Genomic DNA, 10803 nt, shown 5'->3' with positions numbered 1-10803 from the left:
AGTTCTGCAATTTTACCTTTTGCACCCAAAATAACAAGAAAACCTGTTAAGCCAGAGGCACAGAAAGGCTGAAGAGCTAAAATGGATATATTTACAATGATTTTGGTGAGATTTGGTTATGCTATTTGTGCAGTCTAACTACAATCCTCCATCCTGCTGATGCTCTCCTCAGCCAGAGTTTTGCCACAGGCTTCAAGGAGCACAGGACCGAACCCGCAAATGCTGAAAACCTGCTCAGTGGCTAAATCCCCAACTCCAGGCTGGGTGAACAGCTGTGAGCCGACAGGATCTAGCTGGGGAGCTGATCTCAGGTTCAGGAACCAAGCTTTTGTTTTTGGCCTACAAGGAGAGCGAGACAAGTGACCTCTGCCAAGTCACTTACCGCTCCCTCACCTTACCTCCCTTTCCTTCGGTATCCTTCAGGGTGCTGCCTGGGCAAATGCATTAAGGGATGTGACCATCGCTCAGGTCTGGGCTCTTCCCACCTAACCTTGGCCACTCCAGACTCTCTGCAGCCAGTGGGGAAAGACCTGCATCCCTGGAGGGGGCCTTTCCAACAAGCCTGCCTTTCTCCATCAGTTGCAGAAGCCACCTCAGGTGGCCGTGGGTCTCAATTACTATTTTCATTTAAGTGCCTCCACTTAGGTGGGATAAATACCACTTTGGAAAATGTGGTATTTACAACCACCTCTGTAGGAAACAATTTCTTCATGCACCTTATCTGAAAAGTTGCTCCTCCCCTTCTTTGCACCTCACTGCATGACTATCGTGAGTAGTCTGCACTACTCACGATTTGAATGTCAAAAAAAGATGACTAGTCCTGTTTCAGCACAAAGGCTGAGTGAACAACTTCCACCATATCCTGCATTTAAAAGTACACTTATGGCTAATTCTGTGCTGAACTGGGACCGATGCTGGGAAGACCAAGCTGGGCTGCTGACAACCCCAACAAACAGCCTGCACTACCGTGGAAAGCATGGATTTTGGCCAGTGCCGCAGCTTCTGAAGCACATCCCTGACTTCATGAAATCACAATCAAAACTCTGGGAAAATTGTCTTCAGCAGTTAACAGGACAAAGCCAGGGTTCAAGGAAGCTCAAAACACTTTGAAAAAATTCCTAAATTGCAATTTATGGAGGGCAGGATGTGGCAGGGCTGCTAAGACAAGCACAAAAGGCCAGGGTGCGTGTTATATGAAGACAGTACAAACCCAGCTGTATTAGACAGCCTAATAAGAAATGAGAACAGGAAAGTCAGCATTTGCACAGAGCCCAGCTACAGGCAATAATCCAATTTAGAGGGAAGCAAGAGGCTGATGATGACCTTGCCAAAAACCCAGCTTTCCAAAAATAGTACTGACAAATGAGTAGTGCAAAAATAAGGAGCTAATCAGCAACAATAAGAAAGAGAGAGACAGAAAGTTTGTCTCTCTGCAAAAGGTAAATTATGCACCATAAGAATGACATCCATCCATTTCAAACTAGAATAACTATCAGTTTCCAGGGACTTGTAAATCAGTGAACAGGCTAGGAAAAAAAATTAAGCTTACCCCGTTTTTTTCCCAAACCTGCCTAAATATTATGATAATTAACAAGTTATTCCTGTAAATACCTGCTGCTGCATTTTCCCTCCATTTGTACTTTAAATAGGCTGCAAAAGCTGTGAGCCCAGCCCTCCTCACCAGCACCAACTATGGATGGAGACCTGTAGGATACTGTGATGGCCCACACTTGAAGTGGTTAATGGCCACTCACTGGGGGCATGGAGCAAAGCAGAGAATGGGCAGTGCTTCGGACTGTCCCCGTGCAGTACTGTGGTGGTCTGCAGGCATCTCGGTCAAATCTCACCATCTGTGCCCTCACCATTGAGTAACAGATCGAGTAATACTCATGTAGACCGAGCAATACTCATGATTGTCTGCCTTTCTCCCATCATCCAGGAGTGAACCTCCACTATTGTCACCAACTCTGTCTGGTTTGTAATTAAATAGGCGCAGACTGGAGATTCTGGGATTTTGAGAGTTTGTTTATCACAGAAGATTAAGTGCTGGGCAGTCATTATGGGCATTGCTGTCTCAGCAAATAACAGACCTGAGAAACCTTTAAGGCATGACTCAGTTCAACTTCTCTTTAAGAGTTGCCAAAAAACATACATTAGGTATAGACTTTTTATAACTAGGAAGATTGAAGATCCAAAGCAGCAATCAAAGCATGAAGGGCTCACAAAGCCTAATTCCCCCAGGAACATTGTTAGCATTTGGGAGAAGTAGCATGTTCCCCTGAGGATCCTACATGTATTCCTGCACTGAAGCTCTGCCCAGACTAATTTCCCCACACAATGGAGAGATCTGAGTCAGCTGCTTAATGAAAGAATCTCACACAAAGCAAAGCAAAGCAAAGGGACTAGAACTGGCAGCACGTGCTCCTGAACTTGTGCCACTTCACTACCTGGTGAAGCACCTCCACCATTTGGGACTGCCAAGCTCCTTGCTCAGAGAGCAGGATATGTCCCCTCTAACTCGGAGAGCTCCAAACTGAACATCTAAGTTGGAGCTAATTGCCCCCAAAGTAATTATAGACGCAACAGAGAGAAGTAGGTGACTCCAGCTGGTGACAGCCCATCCTAAAACATTTGTCTAAGAGAGGTCAGATAAGTCACAGACTGAAGGTGCCCATTTCTTCCTACAGGCTATAAAGCAAGCCCGGAGTGACTAGCCGAGATCTGGATGTCCTTTCCTGGACACCTGATGTTAGGTGAGATCATAGAATCATAGAATGGTTTGGGTTGGAAGGGACCTCAAAGATCATCTAGTTCCAACCCCCCTGCTACAGGCAGGGACACCCTCCACTAGAAGAAATTACTCCTCCCAAGTGCCTGGTGGAAAGCTGCACATTCGTGTGTCTTTCCTGCCTGTGTACAGGGACATGGCAGGAGTCAGTGCCCTGACCACTGGCAAAGGAGCAGTTTATTTCTTCTAACAGGACACAAATCACTTTGTTAAGATACAAACACACAACCAAAGCTCATTACTACCGCTGCTCCCCTCCAGAGCTCGGCATTAGGGTGTCCATAGACCTTCTCCTGCTTCTTAACAAATACTACATCAGTGAGGGTTACAGTTAGGAGAAAAGGAGTGTGTCTGAAGGCACAGAAGCATGAACATGTTCCCCTGCATGGGGCTGAGGTATTTATCTATATATAGTCATAATCCTGTCATTGAGCAGGAGCAACTTGCTGCCTGCGCATCCTTCTATTAATGGCCGTTGCTCCAGGCCCTCTTCTTCTCACCTGGTCCTTACATATGCAGCCCTCCCTCCTCCTGTACCACTGAGAGCCAGCCCTTTACCTTCAAACATGAGAGGAGATTTGCCTCGGCATCTTGAAGCCCTAACAGCAGAAGAAAATGCCTCTTACTTTAAACCTCTGAAGTAAACAGTCATCACTGGTATTTGGCCTGGTGGTGTCTGAATGAAATACAAGGTGAAAGATAATTCATCCTTTAGGTAATTTGGTGTCACATCATCTAGAGACCTATAAACTAGAGTGACAAGATGTTTCTTGGGTCCTGTTGCAAGAGGTAAACCTCACCATAACCTTCCCTTTTCTTTACAATAACGCTCCTACAATTGTCTGCAGAAGTCTCCTTGCGCCTGTCTTGTTAGATTACCTAAAGACTCCTGTATTCTGCCTGAAAGATTGCGACAAATTGCACTGCATCAGGGATGTCTGAGACAGAGAGAAAAATGCATTTCCAGGCACTCTGGCCACACAATTGAGACCAGATACGTTTTTTAAATGTGAACATATCAACAGGCTCTCCATCTCTTGTGTCAGCAGGTCACTTGAGACTGGCACGTCCATTCATAATGTGAGAAGATATACATCCAAGTACCAGCGTAAGCCGTGGAACAGCCACCAAAATGCTGCTTTTGGCAACCTACTTGCTTGCTAAAAACCTGCCTTATCTGACCATTCAAGAAATTAAGAGGGACCTCGCTGCTTTGTGCAGGAGATGGGGCCCTGCTGCCTGCTCCGTTCACTCCTGTGGCCCCACCGTGACCTCTGGGAAGAAGGATCCTCCTTTATTCATCAGCACTTTGTAGCAGAGGGCTGTGAGTATGTCCTTGGACTATGAGCTGTAACTCACTTTTTTTCATGGTTGTCTTCTTGTCTGCCCCTCTCAGGCTATGATTACATGCAACAGTTCAGCAGCGGTGCAGAAACAGGCAGTTCTCCCCAGAAGTAGTGTCCCCCACAGCCTGAGCACCCACATGAGTGTGACTCTTTCTTTCTTTCTCTCCCCTTCCATCACAGGTGAGGACATACTCCTGACCTCCCTGCATTTTCTCTGGGGCCGTATCCCTGAGGTAGGGCCCAAATTTTTGAGCCATGAGTTAATGGGACATTTCTACTGAAAGCAGTTGAATGGTGAACTGCAGGTGTCTCATCAGCTCCTCTGTATGTAAGACAGTATGGTGGCCGCTAAGCTATGCAAGATGCAAAAGCAAAGTGGAAGAAAGCACATGGCGAGGGGACTGCTGAGTTGATATCAGTTATCAACAGTTTAAAACAAAGGAGGGAAATCATCAGACATTCAAATAAAAAAGTTAGGCAAAGACAAGGTGTAAAAATCCTAAGAGAAGCAGCAGCAGGACCAAGGTGCAGAGGAGGTCAACCCCTCCCCACCAGCCTGCAGTGGGCCGACGGGGACCCACTGGGTGATGGAGCAGGGCTGGTGAGGGTATCGGGGCATAGCCTCGCAGCATGCTTACCCCAGCCCACTCCTCGGCATGTGACAGTAAGTTATTGCGGTACGTGTGGTCCTGCTTTCAAGTCTCCAAGTCCAGTGGAAGATTTCAGAAAGACAGCTCAGACTCACAAAGCTGTCCAGGGGCTTCTGCTGCACAGGGGCAGGGCATTCCCTTGCCCTGTGACACCACTAGAAATATCAATGCTCCTCCAGGCTAGAGAGCTGTTAGCTCCATAACCGTACGTGATTCTTTGCAGACAAAGACACTCTTAATTCACAAAGAAGAGCTGGTCCAAAAAAACCACCAAAGTCTACAGGAATTTTCTTTTAGCAGTGAGCTATCAATAAGGCACTAAGCAGTCTTTCCTTTACACACTGCATCCTAAAAGTGTCATTTACCAAATAATAATCTCACTTGAAATCAGTAGGATTATTCAAGCGTACCAAAACAAGGCAATTTGAGAAGAATTAAGCCTAATTAAGGTACAAAACGATGAAGGTAATTTACAAATAACCAAGGAGGAAGGGGACGTGCTGTTTTGGTGGGCAATGTTTGCTTTATGGTTCTGTTATACTCTGAGGCAAGAGACGGATTGTCTCCTGAGGAAGAGCTTTAAACAAGGGAGACAACAATTTAAGTGGGAATGTGGAACTGGGAAAAGGAAACAGCAAGAATGTATATATATGGCACATATAGTGTGTTTTCCTGTGTCCCATGGTGTTTCATGGGCCTGTCTCATCTGAGAGGCTTCATTTTCCACTGCTTACCCTATATGAGAGAGGCAAGGCTGGTGCATGACAGAAGACACAGTTCAGCCATTGAACTTGGCCAGCCATAAGAAAGAAAGAGACCACTGGGGATCCAAATTCAGCTCACTGTTGGGATCCTCACTTTCAGGAAGTTCCCATCCCTCTGAAAAGTATCGCCTGTCACAAGGAGGTCATCACCTCAAATTAAGTGTGAAAAGCATGAATTATCTTTTGAAGATCTATGCCTTATTATCAGAAATTTTGAAAATAAAAGGTGCAAAACATGTTTTTCTGACAGCAAATTCATGACGGTCACCAACGCTGTATAATCATAAGGTGAAATACATCTAAGTAATGTAAGAAAGTTTCAGAATAATACAATGTTCCACAGATGTCTTCAGGCTCTGCTGGGATTTTATTAGGTTCCCTGAAACAAGGAGAGAAGCTTTCCAGGAATTTGAACTATCAGGACTTCTCATCAAGCTTCACATCTCTCCAAGCTGATGCTCAGTTGCCAGATTATGTCCTGCTTCTTCATACATTGGGGAAGTGATGGCAATGAGCTCCTTTTGCAACATTTCCATTTGAGCTGTAATGTCTGACACAGTGTTTTTCACAGCATTCAGCTGCAGCTTCAATTTATGATAATCTTCTTGGAAGGACCTGTTCACATCATAGAGAATGTGACAGCCCTGTTTCTCCCCAAGGACATGGTTCACTTTCAGGAAGATGTGGAGTAGTTCGTATAAGTCCTGGAGAGCCCGGATGATTTCATGTGTGCTTGGGGAAGACTTGATCTTATTCTGGGTTGGAGTGGTGCTCTTCTTCTCAGCTTCATTTTCCTGCTGGGGGGCTGGGCCAGGGTTACCTTCTTCCACAGCTGTGATGGCATCAGTGTCCTCCTGAAGATCTGAGCTGGCATCTTTGCTCTCTTCATGGACTGTGATTGCTTTTCGGTCTTTGCAGATGATGGGGACTGTTTTATTCTCCTGCTGGAAATCTTCTATGACTCTATTCTTTTCCTGGACCACCTGGAGAGCTTTGTTGCCTGGGCTGATTTGAAAGCCCATGTTCCTCTCTTGGAAGAGTGGGAACAGCTTGTTTTCTTTCTGGAGACTTTGCTGAATGGGATCAGTGTAAATAACCTGGACAGCTTTGTTCTGTGACTGGAGACATTGCAGAGCTTTGTTTTCTTCCCAGAGCATCCTGTTCTCAACCCGGAGGACTTTGTTATCCTCCCAGAGTGCTCTGTTCTCCTCCCAAATGCTCCACTCATTCTGTGCCTTCTTGCTAAAGAGTTTCCGGTGGGCAGCAAAGGGTGGCTGGCAGTAGATCTCGTTCACCCATTTACCGTCAATAAAGACAAACATCTCATCCCTCAGTTTCATCCGTGGGGCGATATACTCTATCTCAGGTTCTGTACGCTGCATGCTCTGGTTTGTCAGATCAAAAGCAGACATGGTCTTTCTTTAGTAAATTGAGGAGGACTGTGCAAAAAGACTTCTTCTGGGACTTCTGCAAGAGGCCACTGTCCACTGGCAAGAATTAGGTGACACAGCAGGGCTGGAGAAGCTTGAAAGAAGACTGAAAGAACAGGGAACACAAATGCAGAGTTACTGCCAAAATTCAAGGTTCATGGGATGACAGGAACAAGCAAATAAGTCGGTTCCCACAGCTGACCATGTTGCTCCTTTGACTTTGGAAGGTAAGGAACACACCAGAAACAGAGTTTATAGGAACTGAGAAAATTGGCACTGGTAGATAAAGCAGCTCTATGGCAGCACCACAAACTTTTGTATAAAACCTGGACTCTCCTTCTCTCTACCTCATTTTTACAGACATATAAGGGGGTAAGATGCGAGAGTATCTTGCACCTCAGAATAGTCCATTCCCAACTGAGTGACAGACAAATGAATTAAAAATTGTTATAAGGCTGAAACCAACTTTTCAAAAGAAAACCTTTTTAAAGGATGACAGTGAAAAACTGGCCTCAAGAGCAGCTTTTTCTTGTTGATGCTCAGTAGCCTGTGTTAACAGGACACCACAAAAATGTGATGACAGTTGTGCTTTTTAATCTTAAAATCCACAGAACTGTGAACAGGAAGAGCAGTGAATGATACAATACACATAAATAATTAAAAATCCAAACCACAGCCCCAGAACATTGGGACCAGGAGAGCTCTGTTGCTCTTTGCACGTTTTTCTGACAAGTTCCCATTACCATGGTCCAAAAACTGTCACAACCCATAGATAATTCTCCTTCTTTCCTTCTCATTTGTCCCCAGTCACTCTTTTCTTTATATTCTTTGATAGCTCCATTATTTTTCTTGCTTTCTAGCCTTGTAATAGTGATTGCTCATCTCTTTCCTACTGTCTGTCTGCCTCTTTTTCACATCACCAGAAAACCCATCTCTTTAAAATCCATACTGCTGGGCTGTACCTCCAATGCTTCTCATTTCAGTCACAGAAACCTCAGACTTATCTGCTCAACACTCTTCCTCCTTCCCTCTGCCCAAAATGTTGCTGCTTAAATCACCTTCTAGTCATAAGTAAACCTGGGCAAACAAAAGATTTCAGTCTTTTTACATGAACAAAAGAAAAAAGACCTTAAAAAAAAGTGGTTTATGTCAAGAAAATCTTATTTTCTGCAGTTTTTACCAAAATTAGATTTGTGTGACCTTCAAGATGAAGTAATTTGAACTGAGGCTGAACTATCTCATAACCAAATCACTGGAATTCTTAGAGTTTCTGCACAGTATTTCTAACAGCACAAATGTGCCTTTTTCTAGTTATTAAAAAAAAAAAGGTTGGCTGTCAAATTTCACCCAGCTCTACCCCTTTCCCCCTCCGCGGTCCCCCAGCTGCCCTCGTCTCCCTTGTGAACACCAGTTCTGTCTTTCCATCGGTGAGAAGAGCTTTACCTTCATTAATTTTGCCCCCGTGTCTCTGCCCCGAGCGTTAGGCATGGGGTGACAACCATGCACAAGCTCCTCATACCCTCCAGCTCTTCCATCACATTGTGCACCCCCTGTTCTGTTTTCTCCCTCTCTTTTCCAAAACCTGCTCCTCCCCTCTTTCCCTGCCATCTCCACCACACAGCATTGCATCTCTGGGCTCCTCCAGGTTACTTCTGAGAGCCAACATCCATAGATGCTTCCTTCACCTCCTTCCCAAGCTTGTTCAGAAACTCAGAGAATTATTGGCCACATTCAAAATCCCTTAATGCAGAAAAGAGCAATTGCAATATAGGTCCACCTGGTTTATCTCACATCAGACTCATATTTTAATAATATCATTCCTCTGCTAAAAGAGATTTCCCTCAAAACTCCCATTTTTGGAGTTTTTTGTTTCCACTTATGTCATGTTCAGACTCATATATTGCTCCCTCCCTCATACCTTCTCCCTCGCAGTCTTTCCAACCCGTCCCATTCCCTTAGGGTGCCCCAGTCCCAGTGTTTCCACCATCAACCCTAGGATGGGAAGGTAAATCAGCCACAGGGGGAACTGGTGGACCTCTAAATATCCAGATGAGAAGCAGAAAACATCCAGCATCATAAGCCTAGACCCATCTGCCACTGAGTATCATGGGCAGGCAGCTAGAGTTGTTAAAGTCACTTATATTTAAAGTGTTTATACGGCATGTTTTCAGGATAAACAGAAACGTATAATATATACAGCATTGAAGGACATTATCTTGGGGACAATTAAACTTGACAGCATCTCTGTCAGCTCTTTTGCACTGCAGGGGAGACATTGACCCAGGCTTCAGAGAGGCGCTTCAACTTCCCCCACCTCCCATATCATTTCCCCCCAATTTCTGATGTAAATAATCCCAGGAAATGCTGGGCAGCTGGGCTGGGTAATTCAACAACGCGAAATTACACCCCCGGCATGTGCTCACCTGCTCGCTGGGGCTGGTGGTCTTCCCCCTCCCTGCACCCCAGCCAAGCAGCTCACTCTGAGGTCCTGCTGCTGCTGGGGTGTCTGGGGGTGGTGGGGATGGCAACTGACGACAGAGGGGACCGACTGTGATGCAAGCGCTGGCAGGGACCTCACCCCAGAACCAGCACCCGCCCCCCCCACCCTGGGGGCTGGGAGGTCCTGCACACTTCCTCACACAACCTGCTTCTGCACTCCTTCCCCGCTGGCCTCCAAGGATTGTCTTTGGGTTTTCCCAGCGTTGCACTTTTGGGTTATTTCTCATGGAAATGACCTTTCTGGCAGCTCAGCTCTCATGCCCTTTCCTGAACCCAGACTTCCTGATCTGCCTTTGATGCTCACAACTGAGAGCAGTTTGGGTGGATTCTTTCTCCATCACACCCTCTTAAAACAAATTTTGTTTTTATTCTGAATCTTCAAATGATATTTCTTGCTGAACTGATATTGATGCATTCAAAAATTACTTCCTTGTATATACTATGAGACCTGAAGTTATTTTCCAAGGACAACATGAGTTTGGAGTTTTTCTTTGACTATAAGTTTAAGAGCATACTATCACTGAACCCTATTAAGAAGAACATAGAATATGCAGGGCATTCATGCATTGCAAGCTTAGATATTATTTGTAGCAGCTATTCCCACTTCCATGTCTTTCCATTTCTCATGATCTCATTCTCTTTCTTATTTGCTACATCTTTCAGATGTGGATTTTTTTTTTTTCTAATCAGAGTTCTTGAATAATAAATACAGTAGTTAATTTCTTTTCCAGTGAAAATTACCAACTTGACATCAGCCTCAAGGTGACTGTTATTGCTTTAGGAAGTTGGAGGTAGAGTTCAGCTTTGGTGTTAAGCAAAGATGATAAATTCAGGTGTAAAATTCTCATCTGTAATTTCTCCTTTGCTTATATTTAATCTCAGGCAACAAAAAAAATCACAGGTTACTATGGCAACTCCCCAGGGAGCATTATCCTCTATTGAAGCTCCAGGATACTGCAAAGGAAAGCAGAAAAATGTCCTCAAAAGAGAAAAAAAAATATTTTACCATGGGATGCTTGTGCTTGGCCTTCCATCAGATGTGAATTTAAGGGTGCTACCCAGGTGCTACAGTTTTCAGGAGAGGTGACTGAAATGGCCCATCTGAACTTCCGAAGAACTGAGGCTGTGGACCACTGAAACAGACCTTTGATGGACATTTTAAGGTCTAAAAGCTGACTGGAAACTGTGTTAATAGAAACAAGTGCAGCACAGGACTGATCAGCAGACAAAGCCTGCTTAATCCAGAGCCATTGAGAATTAAGCTAGCAGTGTACCTTCGCCTTTTCTTATGCAATATTTTCCTTAAAGTCAGATGAAGTTCTTTTG

General features: G+C 44.8%; 1 protein-coding gene across 1 annotated transcript; it reads right to left on the bottom strand.

Moving 5' to 3' along the window:
* Nucleotides 1–5985: 5985 nt before the first annotated feature.
* CBY2 (chibby family member 2) lies at nt 5986–6960 on the bottom strand. The gene has a single exon (XM_010304136.2). It carries the CDS (start codon nt 6958–6960, stop codon nt 5986–5988), a length of 975 nt encoding a protein of 324 aa, XP_010302438.2.
* Between the last annotated feature and the right edge of the window lie 3843 nt (nt 6961–10803).

The sequence above is a fragment of the Balearica regulorum genome, chromosome 1, assembly GCF_011004875.1.
Source record: "Balearica regulorum gibbericeps isolate bBalReg1 chromosome 1, bBalReg1.pri, whole genome shotgun sequence".
In the NCBI taxonomy this organism is placed as follows: domain Eukaryota; kingdom Metazoa; phylum Chordata; class Aves; order Gruiformes; family Gruidae; genus Balearica; species Balearica regulorum.
The sequence above is the reverse complement of the archived record's forward strand: the minus strand, read 5'-3'. Positions and strand labels throughout refer to the sequence as shown.